Source organism: Aphis gossypii, chromosome 2, assembly GCF_020184175.1.
Source record: "Aphis gossypii isolate Hap1 chromosome 2, ASM2018417v2, whole genome shotgun sequence".
In the NCBI taxonomy this organism is placed as follows: domain Eukaryota; kingdom Metazoa; phylum Arthropoda; class Insecta; order Hemiptera; family Aphididae; genus Aphis; species Aphis gossypii.
This window is the reverse complement of record NC_065531.1, coordinates 22,774,007-22,790,500: the sequence shown is the minus strand read 5'-3', so window position 1 is coordinate 22,790,500 and position 16,494 is coordinate 22,774,007. Positions and strand designations below refer to the sequence as shown.

General features: G+C 27.8%; 1 protein-coding gene and 1 long non-coding RNA gene across 3 annotated transcripts; one reads left to right on the top strand and one right to left on the bottom strand.

The window, feature by feature from the left end:
• Nucleotides 1-3,014: 3,014 nt before the first annotated feature.
• LOC126550361 (uncharacterized) lies at nt 3,015-5,531 on the top strand. Its single transcript, XR_007604435.1, has 3 exons — nt 3,015-3,222; nt 3,303-3,611; nt 3,734-5,531. It is a non-coding gene; the product is annotated as an uncharacterized LOC126550361 (long non-coding RNA).
• A 1,300-nt stretch (nt 5,532-6,831) lies between these two features.
• LOC114124342 (BLOC-3 complex member HPS1) lies at nt 6,832-15,260 on the bottom strand. Of its 2 annotated transcripts, XM_050201182.1 has the most exons (13): nt 15,122-15,260; nt 14,754-15,054; nt 14,087-14,239; nt 13,887-13,999; nt 13,577-13,822; nt 13,325-13,473; nt 12,357-12,481; nt 12,021-12,262; nt 11,706-11,944; nt 11,347-11,492; nt 11,140-11,253; nt 8,265-8,341; nt 6,832-8,198 (listed from the first exon to the last, which is right to left on the bottom strand). In XM_050201182.1, the coding sequence occupies exons 2-13, from the start codon at nt 14,871-14,873 to the stop codon at nt 8,021-8,023; spliced, it is 1,902 nt and encodes a 633-aa protein (XP_050057139.1). In that variant the 5' UTR covers nt 14,874-15,054; nt 15,122-15,260; the 3' UTR covers nt 6,832-8,020. The 2 variants fall into 2 exon arrangements, with proteins under 2 accessions (XP_050057139.1, XP_050057138.1); XM_050201181.1 differs by lacking the exon at nt 15,122-15,260 and having other exon boundaries at nt 14,754-15,106.
• Between the last annotated feature and the right edge of the window lie 1,234 nt (nt 15,261-16,494).

Sequence of the window (16,494 nt, the reverse complement as noted above, 5' to 3'; positions counted from 1 at the left end):
TATTAACACAAAATTTTTTATGATTTTTCAACTCAAATAGAGTTTTCGACAGATTTCGTAAAAATTTGAACAATAAACGCTTATAAAAAAAAATTGTGACTAACGATTTTTAATTTTATTTTAACTACAATAAGAACAACTCGTAAGGAACCTTGTATTAAATTTTCAAGTTTTTTTGGTCATTCAAATTTTTTTATCGACACTTCAAAAAATTTTTTTTATAAAAAATCGAAAATTTCAGTGGTCAAAAATAACACAAAAAAAGTCAAAATTTTTTGAAAATTTAACTGTATATAGATAACACTAACAAACATTTGATGAAAATTTCAAGTATTTACAGAGATTATTTTTTGAATTACAACCATATAAAAAAATCGATTTAGTCGAAAACTGGTTTTGTGTAAAAATTCCCGTTTTTCCTTCACTTTTTTTTGTTTTTCTCGATTTATTTTGTAACTGTTGGAAAATGTTTACTTTTGACCTGTATAATGCACCAAGGATATTCACTTTTCCATCAGAAACCACCCCCAAAGTTTGAAATGTAAGCATTATTTCGACTAGCTATGCTGTACACAGACACAAAAACAAAAAAAAACACATATCATTGTAAAAACAATAGGTACATTCATCACTTCGTTCAGAATCTAAAAAATGTTGGACCTCCCCGAATTTTTTTTTTCAATTACGGTTTTGCAGTAAGATATAATGGACTGGTATCGACTGGATTTTCAGTTCGCCGAAAATTTTATTCAACTCGGGAATGCAAGGGTATTCAAATCCGATATTGCAGCGCTATCTATACACGCCCATTATATTGATCAAATCAATCTTAAAATTATTGCAATAGAATTATGGAATGGTGAATAATAACAATTATCAAGAATATTATATTTAATAATATAATCATGAAATATTCATGGCATACAATATAATTTATTTTTATTCAACTAAATTACTAAAGGCTTTCCAGAGTAAAAACATAGATTAAACATAATCTATGGTAAAAAAAACCTGTTGAATGGTTGAATGTGCACTTGGCGTATTGTCAAATAAGCAAAGTGTTACATATCCCTCTATTGATTGCAAATGACATTAAAAAAGCTTGTTGTGTATTACAAAATTTTGTTTGTAAAGGAGATGGTTTCAATTTCGAGGATACAAGCTATTTGGTAGATAATTTACCTAACAGAGAATCAAAAGTACGATCTCAAGGAATTGATGTCATAGTTTTTTGTGAAGATTATATTATGAACTGACGCTATTCCAATTTAATAAAATATAAAAACAACATGTATGTACTAGTAGAGAGTGGCGCAACTAGAAAAAAATGTCAAGGGAGGTTACATTATTATAATATATATCGTCAGGTATACTGACGAGAGGGAATACTATGGCCTCGAAGAAATTTCGAGAAGAAGGAGTGTTACAATACCTTAACCCTCCCCCCACTGGTTGTGCCACTGTTAGTAGACATATTAAGAAGACGCCACTGTATGTGTTGTCTGTGGTCTTACATACCTACTAAGTTATAACACGGCAAATTTTGGTTCACCGGAATCAATTTTATGTTGTTAGCTTTAATATTATACAGTTAATTTACCTATTATAAAACTTAAAGGTAATAATATTACCTAAGGCATCTCCTGGTTTTTATGGATGTTTTTATTTTTAAATGAATTACGAGTAGGTACCAGGTATTACGGACGAAAATTCCGGTTGAAAACAATTCTGCAAAATTTGCGGAATCGTGTTGATTTGAATAGCCACTGATATACATATACGACTCCACAAATTTTATATAATATATAAACACGATTCCTGATAATTTTAAATGTATAACGTTGCCATTCCGAAAACAAAATATATATTATTGTAAGGGCCAAGAGTAATTTATTAATTGTATATTTGTATGGCAACGTTGCATTTAAAATTATGCGGAATCGTGTATATATTTAGATAAAATTTGCGGAGTCGTATATGTATAGCAGTGGCTATTAAAATCAACGCGATTCCGCAATTTTTACGGAATCGTGTTATAGCCGAAAAGTTCGCGCATGACTACCTTTTTACCGAGTACCTGTTGATTCTATCGTTCATCCCTAACACTATTACCACCACGGCACCACCTGTTCCTCCGTCACACCATCCTACGATGACGGTGTACGGTAAGTCGGTAACGATTTTTACGGAATTGATATCAAGGAGGTTCGGCTTCGGCAACGTATATAGCAGTCAATAGCATATGCGCAAAACCACGAACCAAGATATAATTAGGGTGTAGACACTGTTAGCCAAATCGTGTGACCAAGACCAACATTGAACGCGGTCTCCAGAGGGGGTGTCTTAATCATATCAATATTATCACAACAATATAATATTGTTATAAATTATTATTTAATTTAACAATAAAATAATGTCAAATAACAATATAGTAGTGTTTGAACGGATACTTATTCATATCGTTAAGATAACGCAGCTATTGCAATTTGCCCACCTCTAGGACAGACGTCTTAATCCTGGTCAAAGGAGTGTTTCCGTTTTTATAATATCCGTTACAAATAGGGATATTGGTTAATAACATCTTATCCGATTATAAGGATATGGTTTCAACTTATTCAATACTTCACGCCGTAGGGTAGGGGGTGCAGTGGTCTGATCAGCTGATCGAGGGTTGCTTCTATATCGTTTCGTGATATAATACACACTGGAAATGATATGGTGGGCGGGTGTTATTGAATGTCTCAACGATAACCAGAATAAGAAGGTCAATCAACTATAGTCACTCAACGCGTTGACTATTGAAGTGTTTTCAGCGCTAACGGTGGATTTATTCGGCGTCACATTTTTAATACAAAAAGTGATGACTCGTCCCGAAATTATCCCATTTATTTTCTAAATTAGTTTTTGACAAAAAATCCATTTGAGAACGTCATCATTGAGTGTATAATAATTAATACATACTTTAAAAGTCTCAAGTGCCCACATATTTTTAAATTTCAACAAAATTCACTGTTCGTATTACACTAAATATTTAGTCAACAGATGGCACTCTCAATGCCAATTGCTCTCCATCTTAATATTGATTATTAATATTAGTTTATATAAACGATTCTTGTGTCAGAGTATATATACGTTCCTGGCATCTTACAAGCTGCTCGTTTCCTGTCCATCATCATATCCTAGTCCTCGGTACAAACGCTGCAAATCTTCAAACCGAACAAGGTAAATAAACAATTTCTAGTCAAGTTTTGACATAATATAATATGACCTAACACATATATCAATTAATGTTATTTTCACAGGTATAAGACACTGGAAATCCTCTTTACGCACCTGGGATACGGAATGTCGAAGTCGAATGCCACTGGCCTGTGGATCAATGTTGACATAATTATCTCGATAATACAGAACGATAATAATACAATAGTATTCGCACTGTATAAAATCAAAGTATTTTTCTTTTTTTGAAAACGTTCAACAATTTGATCGTGTTATTCTATTCCGTGAGTCTTTGATTACTTCAATTCTTCAATAATGTCGTGTGCTCCTCTTTGCTCTGTAGACAACTGCAAAAATCGTGCTAGACCGAAATTCAATTACAATTGTTACAGGTAATCATTTTTTGTAAAAAATGCGTTTTGAATTTTAACAAAATTTAGTTATATTGTTTTTTAGTTTAATGTTCAATGTTAATTTTAACTGTTATAATTTTACGTTTTATTTGTTTTTTTAGATATCCGTTGAATGATCGATTTGTCGTATATAAATCGTGGATTCAGGTGGTTGGTCGTAGAGGACGGAATGCAAATCCTTATAGATTTTACGGTCAGTTGTGTTATATGCATTTCCAGGTATTTCTTTGTATATTAATGCGTAAAAGAATTGAAAAAATATTATTATTACGTAGAAATAATCGTGGGCAGTAGGTATTCCGTTATCGGTTATTTGTCAAAAGAACGATAAAATTTTTTTTCGTGGTGACGTGAACTCATTATTTTAATAATTAAAAAATGTTCAACAACCTCCCACCCAACCAACCACCCACCCACCAACCATTTTTTTCGTGATGCAGCTACATCAAATAAACCCCGTTCACGCCGCCACTTCTATCATAAAAGCGTAAATTTATCAGACATATGTTCAAAAATTGAAATTATTTAGTACAATTAAGATTAAGTTGATACGTTATGAAATGTATGCATTTATTTATATTTTATCGCGATTAATCTGATAGATTATTTAAAAAAAAAAAAATCGTACTGTTGACTATTAATACCTATAACTAGGGTTGCCATAAAACTTAAAAGTTTAAGTATTGACCGGGACGTTTTTTTTTTTTTTATACAAATTAATAATTTCAACAACCTTCTTTTAAATTATAAAATGTAGAACACAATGTAATATATTATGTGTATTATATAGAAATTAATAATAATAGCATTGAATTTAGTTTATAGTGTTTATACAGTACCTACACATGGTTACAAACCGATTTTACAGCATTTTTTGAATTTTAAGTTTAAATATAAATTTTTACAGAAATAGATTAAAAATAAATTAATGATTACATTAACATTTGATTACCTAATTATTTATAATTTATATTTTTCTGTCATTTTTACACATTATTTTATTATAGAATTTAGAATATAAATTTATTATACTTATTTTATTTACACGTATCAATTAAATCTTAACCGGGACTTTTGGAGGATCTAACGAGACGACCGGGACAGAAGTCATAAACTAGTGACATGTCTCGGTGTACCGGGACGTATGGCAACCCTACCTATAACCTCTAATTTTCAAAATATGTGTACCTAATAATTATTTATTATTGTTTAAAAAACGTGTGTGTATTGTGTAATAATATAATATATAGGTAATATACCATTATAAAACTATATTTAATTATACATATTTATTAGTTGACATTTAGTCTCTTAACTCTTAAATAAACAAATTCATAATTATATACATTTTAATATATTATTATATAATCTACTTTTAATTATATGATATTTAATATTAAGAAAACAAATTAGGTTCGGAGCCTAAGTCAACACAAAACATTTTAATGTTCTAAAAAAAATCCAATTTGATTAATAAAATATAATAAAATTTTAATGTTTAATTTTAAGATTTTAGGTTAAGCAATATATTATAATATTATGTACTATACTACTATACCTAATGTCAGACCAATGGCCACAGCTGCCGCGGGTATTTAATTATTAATAATAATAAAAAAAAACAAATTGAAAAATATTAAATTATTAATAGTTAAATATTATAACTATTACATTAAGAGTTAACACTAGATTAGAAATAAATAACTAATAATGTCACAACATCATCTATACAAATTAATAACCCATAAGACACACATAAACCCGCTCATGTTGTTTAGCCGTTCTGTGGCTTAGCGACTCAATCGCTCACCTATTTCTCATTTTATTATTAATTATTATAATTGTACACCTTCAATATTTTATGTATTATTGTTTAAATTAAAATGTTATTTCAACACATTTGTTTGTACTTTATTAACTCCTATAAGGCTATAACCAATTCAATACTAAAGAAGATAATTCCGAAGTGTAAATTCTGCAAAAGATAAGGTGACATCTGTATTCAACACGTAAGTATCACGCTTAATTCTATAAAAATATTATATAGGTACCTATGTATTATAATATTATATAATTTAAAAAGGAAAACTCTTGTACCTACTCATTCCCGTACCGAATTATATTAAATAATAATAGTAACAACTTTATCCGTGGTCATGTTATGGCTATTATGTACCTAGGTATTTATGATACCATTGATACCTACCTCTTATTTTGTTTTTAAGCAAGTCATGAGCATTTTTAAACTGTATTATTTTGAACGTCTAAAACTCAAAATAAAATATTGTACATATTAATTATTACAGCCAGTAACCAATGAAAACATTAGATGTGTATTGTGTGTATAAACAAATAAAATAATATTCGTTTTTCGTGAGCCAAAACGAATTATCTATCAGTTTGATAATTATTAATAAACTCATATCAGTCATATCCCATAGAAAATGAAGCCATTTAATAATCTATTCCATAATGGTCTGAAGAATATATTTTGTGCAAAATTTGGTGCTAATCGGTTTAGTTACCTGTAGTGGATGCCTAATGTAAAATATACATTGAACATATTGTATACACCAACGACTAAAATTATGATACAGGGCAGTGTGTGAATGTGTGTAGTATACAATTTAAGTACTCATGTACAAATACTATGTAGTACCTACTGCAGTATACAGTCACAGTAAAAGCACCATTATATTATTAAATACAGATATGATGTAATTTTAAATTTTTTTTATAGTTTTGTATTTTTATTCAGATATAAGAACACTTATTTGGGATCCTGCATTAATCAAAAGCTTTGACTCGCTGAATAACTTTTTATCATAATTTATTTTAAAAAAAACTTTGAAAATGTCATAGGTATGCCTATAATCAATTTGACTTTTTTTAAGACCAAACATCAATTATGACCTATACTATAATATATTTAAATTACTTATTACTTATTTGAAATTTTAATACCTATAAAATATTTTTATTCACAATGTGATTAATAAATAATAACTAATGTCGACAATTTAAATACTTTTTTTTTATTATTCATATTTTTGGGAGAGAATTGTATGTTTGCCACCTACCCCTTTTTTTCTGTGTTTCACTAGGCAGCACAACTACTTAATTTTCGCATCTTGTTCTTGCGCCATTATAGCTATTTACTTACAAAATCACTGAAAATAATAAATAAACGTAAACAACATAGTTTTTAAATTTTCTTTTTCTTTTATTATATTTTTATCGCTTTGGTCTATGTGGTTCAAGTCTGGAATGTCTAGAGCAAATTTAATAATTTAAATATTTATTAGTAAAGCTAACAAAACAAAAAAAAAGAGAACAATAAACACAATTTACCAGCATACTTTATTACATCTTTGAGCAATTTACTTAGAGATACTGAACAACATTAAATGTGAAAATTTGCCATTATACTGTAAAATGTTAAATATGTTCAATTATACACTGGAAAAATTATGCATTTTATCATTTACTCAATTTCATAACTTTACATAGGAACGCCTTTCACTAAAAAACGAGTATTTAAAATTATTCAACGATTTCGATTTGTAAGTTACGATGCTGTGAAGGTAAGAAATTAATTTTATAATTCATATTGACGTATCACTTACAGTATCTTCATTTTTCAGACGAAAGATCTATTTTAGATAGCATATATTATGATAAATACTTTTGTTTGTATTGGGACAAAACCAAAGTGAATTACATCGTGAGACTTATAGTTTTGTATTCCTGCACGCAGGTCAATTTTGGTGCACGACCGCTGATAGTACTTTAAAATAGATGTTGTACATCAGCTACAAGTGTCCATAGCCCGTTTCTCTCCATATTATAATTATAACATCAAACATGTACATTGTACGTGTTATTAATTTAATTAAATAAATGATAAATCATTAAATGTAAAAAACATTAAAACAATATTGTATATTTGATTAATGATATGACACACATTGAGTATCTTTATAAAAAAAACATTCACCAAAATTACATAAATAATAACATAATTATTTTTTTTTTCAAACACAGTTATTTTATAATTCACAACCGTAAAAATACTTATATAATGCTTATCCAATTTTTGGCAAATAGATTGGCACATAAAAATGGGTTTGAATTCAAAGTTTAAAGCTCATTATTAAGTAGTAATAATAATATTGTTATCGAGTAAATCTATAAATAATAATAAAACATTTAAATTAAATCATAACATAAAATAATATATATAAAAAATAAGTAAACAATAAATAAATTATAGATATTTAAATAAAAATGGTTTAAGTGACATCATAATATGAGATCAATAAAAACATAATGTTAATTGTAAATATAAAAGAAAAAAAATGGAATGAAACATTTAAATTAAAAACGGTTTAAAACAAATCCAGAAGATTACTAGGTCTTCCAGTTACTTCCCATACAGTTGCTGATAATCTCCGAGAATGTTCTAATACACAAGAAGCAGTTGCCAGTCCCAAGTGTACACAGAATAGTTCAAAACAACGTACTTTTCCTTTTGACATTCTTGGAAAACATTGTTCTATAAGCTTCCTAAAAGCAATTAATTCATTTGATAAAACTTAAACAGAAAAATATATTATGCCAATTTCTACTCACTCGTAGTAATCACCATTTAATATTCCTGGGAATAACTCTGAAGCTGTAGGTTGAACTCTTGGCTTTAATGATGTACCCTAAAATCAAAATTTATTGTCAAGAAGGGATATGATGTTAATTCCCTAAAAATATGCTTTTATGAACTAAATTCCACAATAAAATTCACTTTAAACCTATAAAAAGGGCTTTAAAATAATTATACATTGATCGTAAATTGATAATACTTAAACTATTCTGCCTTAAGAGGACATTGCAGCGGCATGTGTTGTCTCCATCTTACACATGTACGACATGGTAAATGTTCATTCACCAGCTTCAATAGTATGCTTTTAGTTTTGATTTTAGAGTGAATTGACCTATTATCAAACTTATAGGTAAGAACAATATCTATGTTCTCTAAGGTTTTTTCCGATATTTTAATTTTAAGTAAGTTATGAGCATTTTCAAATATTAATATTTTTCATACTTATAAGGTATAACTAAAGACTGCATTTATATGTTTTTATATATCGTTACTGGGTTTATACAGTTTTAAGAGAGTACAAAATGTGGACGATTTGTTTAATTCTGAGTTTGTAGAAAAATGTTTTTTTTTGCATATTTGAGAATACTTCATAGGTTAGAGAATATTAATTCCATTTAGCATATTTTAGAATATTTAGTAAATTGTGAGAAAAAATATTTATTTATTATTAATTTTAATATTACGGTACCGGAAAAATTACTTTTGAACATATTTTACACTTTTTTTTTTATCATTGTGACAAAAAAATACATCGTTATTTGTTAATTCTATAATAAAATTAAAATAATATTTCAAGTATCTTTTTGATTCTTCAGAAAATAAATATTTGCCATTGCATACACCAATTTTGAATGTTGTAAAAAAAAAAACTGTAAAAATGCATAATAAAGTATATATTGATATTCATTGATTATTTTTGCATGTTTTTAAGATTTTTAAGAGAATATTAGCATCATATTTAAGGTATTTTAAGAGAATATAAATCCGGTCTTTAGTTATAACTTACATAAAAATTAAAATATCGTAAAAATCAATAAGAGAACATAGATAATATTCTCACCTAAATGTTTGTTAATAGGTTAATTCACTTTAACATCAAAACTAAAAGCACATTATAGAAACTGGTAAACAAAAATTTACCATGCAGATGCGATGTCCTCTTAATACTACTAGAAGCTTGAAAAACTTAACTATAGTTCTATGAGCTATAATATTTATGCAGTATTTTATAAATCAATGATTTTTCTATCTAGTAATGGTTATAGTTAATATTTAATTTATATATATTTAAAAATAAATTATACCAAAAAAAAAAATAATAACTAACTAATTGTATAAAAAAACTATTCTGAGTAGATAGAAAGACGTGGTAATTAAATTTTAAAATTATCATACCACCATGATATTGAGAAACATTTTTTTTAGAGACCCACAAAATAATATTTAAGATAAGTACATCCTACTTGTATGTTGTTTAGATATGATAAATTATATTTGTTAGTGGTCTGTCATACTACATATAATTATTAAATACATTTTTAAGTTAAATTGCAATAAAATTGGTTTTAATTATTTATAGGTAATTTGAACAAGTTGATAATTCAAATGACTCTTTTCCCCAATTCTGTTTGGATTAACAAGACCTTACTGTATGTCTTTATATCCTTATTCTAAAAATATTATTTGTATTATATATAAATCAAAGTAACTTTAAATTTTGTTTTATTGATACTTTCTTCTATCCAAAATAACCAACTTTTGATAAGTGTCAGAATTTGATAATTATTATAGACTACCGACATGTATCACTTTTCTGCAATAACATACCTATTAATTAGTATTTTTATAAAACTAAGGTATCAAAGGTTCTGAATTTAAAAGTGTATATAAATTATAAATTGATAATTGTTATTTTAAAATATGAAAAAAATAAATTTAAATAATATTATGTAGTAATTGAATACAATAGTCAATAAGTAAACCTACTTCTTCTTCTTCAGTATTTATATATATTTTATAATTATCCACTTTATTAATAAATGTTATATACTTATAAATTTATAATTTATACAATTGTCATTATTTTGGGTAATAAACTAATAAATAATAATAACTATCATTTTACTTTTATGAAACAAAGTGTTTCCGTATTCCGTGGACACAATAATTAAAAAAGCAGTGTTGTAAGGAACATAGAAGTCTGAAGCTTAGAGTATTTTAGCAGAATCAAGATACATAATATTGAAGGTTATCAGGCAAACAACCATATCTGTCACTAACACTATTTTTCATGAGAGCCAAAAAACTATTTTTTACCATTTTATATTATTTTCAATAGTTAAACTTAAGATACAACTATTTTAAGTAAATGTCCATTTATACTATTTTCTTTATTCATACTGGTGCATAAGTCTGTTTTATTTTATACCTAATAATTAAATTGTCGAAAATGGCGGATATGGCTACTAAAAAATTGAAATAACCTAAAGACAGTTCACAGTTGTAGCTAGAACCACTTGAGTGAGCCCATTCGATGCATTTAACAATAACTATGGTCGATACGGCTGTTTGCCTGTTAGCCATCAATACATAATATATTATATATTAAACATACATGTATAATTAACTTCTCTAAAGTAAAAAACCTAAGTTATGCTATGCTACTGGTTTCTACATTTATAGTTGATATAACAATGGGATAAATTATACTAGTGGTACACTATAACAAAGGAAATCTGGTAGTAATAACAAAAATTCTGTAAAATGCTAATGTTATTCTTGAATAACAAGAAAGTATCGATTTCTTATATTAGAATATAACTTCTTTTGAATTTATTTTAAACCACTTACTGATTGATCCTCAAACCACAAGAAATATGAATATGTAAAAGTATTGTCTTTCCATAAAACAATAAAATGTCCATCTCTTAAATGCTGTCTACTAAAATCGATCATGGACCATACCTAAGTAAAGCAAATGTTACAATATTTTTAAAAATAACTGAATTTACAAATATAAACACTTAATTAATTCATGAAATAATTTATTCCTTTTACCTTTTTTTTAGTGAGCTCAAGCGTTTCTTGTGACGCAAACTCTAACCCTGGAGCTATCATCCGATGAGACATTCGATCTACATAAATGAAATGTACTAGACCTGGGAATTCTTCTAAATATTTATTAATATTTAATGTCGACCTTGTAAAAGAAATGGAATTAAAGAAAATAAACTTAAACTTATTATGCTAATATATAACAACACATGGTCAGATTAAAATTAAAAAATAATAATGATAATAATAATGTAAATGGTAAAAATAGAATATGGTATTTTTTTCCTATAGTATTATAAAATTATTATTCTTATTATTGATCTAAATGGTTTTATGATTAGTTCTTAATTTAAAAGGATATGATCTCATTGTAAAATTGTTCATCGCTTTCACCTCAAAAAATGATGTATAATCACGTAACATTACAGCAACCATTGCAGAAGCTTCACTCACCGCTTCTTTTGTATAATTATCAATCAATGATTCATTCAGCATACAATGGTGATGAAGATCTTTTAAACTACATATGATATTCATGTTGCTCGATTCTATAGCAATTAATGCTGAACTATCATTATTTTTAAAGTAGTCCAGGTATTTCCTAAAAATTAAAATAAACTTATAATACTTATTGGCTATTGTCCATTACTAAAATAAAATCATGACAATGTCAATACTTTTTCAATGGCTCCCATCTAGTAGCTAAAGTGGTAATTATGGCAAGAACACTTCGAGTTGGAGCAAATGGGGCATTTTTCTTTTTAAACAAATCAATAATTTTTTTCATGGAACTATCAACTGTATCATAAGCAATTTTTAGTGCTTCGCGATCAACAGTTCCTCGAATTTGGATTTCTTGGATTGTGCAAAATGATGTTAATGAATCAATAACACTACTATTAAAAACATCATTACCGATCTATAATAAATAGATAATAGTAATAATTATTCATTAATAAAAAAAAGAAAAATAATATTTAATTAAACTAATATGTAGGTGAATTCAATATTACCTCATGAATGATAAATAATGGGACACCATCAGTAATGAATGATAAATGTACAGCATTTAATTTTAACCCATGTTGACCCAGAAGAATCAGTAAACTGTTAATTTTATTTCGTTGCAACGGTATATCTAAATAAAACATAAATTAAGGACTTTTAATTTTCTGACTTAGTACTTAGATCATTTACTATAGTTTGAGTCATTTTCCACTTTATAGAACATATATTATTAGCAATGAGTCTCTGAATTAAGAAAAATAAACGATACACACATAAAAATAAATAAAACATACTTAGTTATTAAAATTAATTAAAAAAATATGTTCAGCTAAAATTCATGAGGCTTGAAATTAAAGATATATTAACCTTGATTAATACAAAATAATATTATAATCTAAGTTTTTAATATTTTATAAATTGTTAATGGTCTTCAATAATTATAAAAAGATTAAGTTAACTCAGTCTATTCTAGTAGAAATAAGAATTATATTCATATTTTGCTATTAAATTTGAAGACAGTTAATAAACATTTCATTAAATATACAATATGTTAATCAACTGAATGTATAATATTAATAAGACCCAAGATGACATTTTAAAGAAAAATTTTATCAATTTATTATAAAGAAGCCAAATATTAAGTTAAGATATACTTAACAATAATTGTATTCAGTACAGAACTTTATTGATTAATACATTATAGTCTTATCATATAATAAATAAATAAATCAAATTATTTTTTTAATAACTAATAAATTATTTATAAGTTTAATTTATTGTGTGCTGACTACGTAATTTTTCAAAAACGCTTACACTATCAATGGCCAGAAGAAATGTAAATGACTCGGTGCTTATATCTATTTGCTTTGAAACTATTACATGAGCAATATATTGCTATAGTTCAATCCATTATAAACTAAGGTTAACTCAGTATTATATTTTATTTTTATAGGAGTTCAGATATTTTTCTTACTATTTTCCAACTGTAGAGATTCTTCTTTTTCCACAATAATTACATCAAGATCTGATTTATCCTTAGGTTCTGAATCAACAGATTGTATAGCCTCAGCTAAAAGTGCTAAGAATACTGTATCACCCGCAGACAGATCAGTTGCATTACGACTAAGATCAATAAATTAAAAAATTACAATAAAAATCTTTGACTCAAATAGTTAATTTAGTTAATTGTTAAAAGTGAACATTAAATGAAATATATAATAATTACCTAGAATACAAAGTCAAAAATTTTTGTCGAACCATTATAAGTATATGAACCCTTGAAAAGGCAGATTTTGATTTCATTTTCTCAGCTGCTGTTTTAGCGGCTGTTAATGCAGCTGTAGAAAGCTCTGCACTGACAGTCAGTTGTTCAATGGCTTCAATCAATACACACTGTTCTTCACCTGAACGTTTTAACCAAACATCTAAGAGCTTAGAAACCAGAAAACGGCGACGGCGACTGTATTTCAATCTAAGACACAAGAGGCATATAATACAATCAATAGTATGTACACATAAACATATTTCAAACTTACAATGAAACATCTGAACCACAAATTCTTTTTATGAATAAAATTGATATACTAAGTACTTTTTGTTGCCAAGATACCTCCTTGTCACCAATATATATGAACAAATGACCTAAGTACTAAAAATAAACAAAACATAATTTAAATATATACCAATGCTTAACATGTACATACATATTTATCCTAAGTATAATTAATTTATTTACCTCATCAAAAACAATATTTGTTCCATTTTGACACTGCATTGAGGTATACCGATTTGAAAAATGACAATTCATAATTTTCTGAGATGTAACCATTGGTGAAAAAATCTGAAGTATTAGATCTGGATCAATTCTATCACAGCTTTCATTTTCATTCTTAAAAACATATTATAATATTTAATTGCAATAGGTAGTAGGTAAATGTATTAAAATGCCTATTGTTATAAAGAAAAAGAAAAATGAAAGGAATTTGTTCAGTAATCATTTGTTGAACTACTTGAACTTAAATAAAAGTGCATTTAAAATAAACTAATATAGGTACAACCATTGAGTAAATGATTTAATACTGCAGAAATAATATTCTACATGAGCAATAACGTCAATATCAAAAGAAAACTGAAGTACAACACTACTGTCTAGGCCATAGGACAACTGCAGATGGATGGCGGTCTAGATCCGGACTGTCAAAATATCTCAATTACACTGTGCAATTAATTTATTTTAAAGATTTAACAAAACATTATTTTTGTCTGGGCCTCATTTATTTATTACTTTGGACGTCTGAATGCTAGTAGTAATTACTTTCCAAACCCTTGCCTAGGGTCTACGTTTACTAGGTACAAAACCAAACATATCAATACTAAATGTATGTCGGGTAAAAGATATATACCTCCGTTGGTTTTATGAGGTCCTGCGAAATTCCGATTTTCCGAATGTGTTGGCAGAATTTCGTGTCGCATTTCATGAACACGATGTCGTTTAAATTATCAAACACCATAAGACACCGCATTGTAATTCGCCAACAGGAACGACACCGGCTGAATAATATAACAAAATAATACGTGCACTAGAAACTTTCCGCAACACACGTCAACGACAAGCACTCGTCTGTCGTCCACCGTCGACTGATCGCTGATGACTGATGGGAAGTATGCAAAGTTTTTACTACATTTAGTGTGTCTGTTATATAACTTCGAAATAACATAATATTAATATTATCATACTGACATACTATACAAGATTAAGCGATAAAGATACCTGTTATCGGTTGCATAACGTTCACGCTCGAAATCCACTCGACATCAATAAGGGAGTGCGCGCGCAGGTGTCCGGTCGCTGTGCGCCGTGGCGCCAGTCGACGAGATCGAAGCCGGACAATCACGTCTTATCAACCAAGGGCGGATCCAGCATGTATTTACGGTCGGGGCACTTTATAGGAAAAATTATATAATATTTGATATAGCTCCCCCACCAAAATTTTTTTTAATATTATTTTTTTCCAAGGGGGGTGGCACTTGCCCCCAGTGCCACCCCCCTGGATCCGCCTATGTAATCAACGGTGGTAACCAGATTTCGTGGCGGTAATATTTCTGCAGGTGTGTACGACTCGGTACGACATCGTGAAACCCGCTGGAGTCGACTGGAACCAGTCGATGATGGGTGCCGGTCGTCGAAGGATCGTGAAATTTTTTTTAACCGTCTGTCCATATTGCATAATGTTTGTATTATATACTTATATGTACAGATATTATTCGCTACCACCATATAGTTTTAGGCGCCTTGTAGCGACCTTTCAGGTACACGACCCCAATGAGTCGGAGAATCTTATTTTTTTAGTGTGATTATTGATTTTTATAATAATACACCAGTTAAAAATACTTACGTTAATTTATAATGATAAAAATAATAAAATATTTTACACAATCCCGAAAGCATTATATTTAGGACCATCAAAGCTGGAAGAGTTATACGAATAAATAAGACTGAAGGGTAAATTAACTATAATTATTTTAAATCGTCAAGTTAAGTTAATATAGAAAAATGTGAGTTAAATTTAAAGTTATAAGTTAAAAGTTAGTTTAAAAAAAAAGTAACTTAATTTAGTTAAAAATAAGTTATTTTTATTTTTTCATATATAAAATTGGCATTGAAATACCTTTTTATTAAAGTTTAACCAATAACATAATATAATGGAGTTAAAAAAAATGTATATAGTCGTATTAATTATATAAATTAACTCGCTAAGTTGGGAGTTACTTAAAAAATAAGAAACTCTAAGTTAAAAGTTACTTATGAAAATAAAAGTAACTCGTTAAGTAACTTAACTTAATTTTTTAATTCGTTAATGACTACTGCCTAGTCTTGCAAATATGTAATAACATAATATATAGGTACATGATATACGAATTCCCCTTAGGTACACGCACGATCAGTGGTTATTTTATCATAATTTATAAGTTGTAACTATCATTAACTATTTAACTAGCGCTCGCAGGTAAATACTAAATGCTAAATTTTTTTTTCTTACAACTCACTTTGAGAATAGTCAAATACTCATATCCCTAGTCGCTTTAAAAAATATTGCGCACGACACTGACACATTTTATATACATGTAATATTATGTATACAC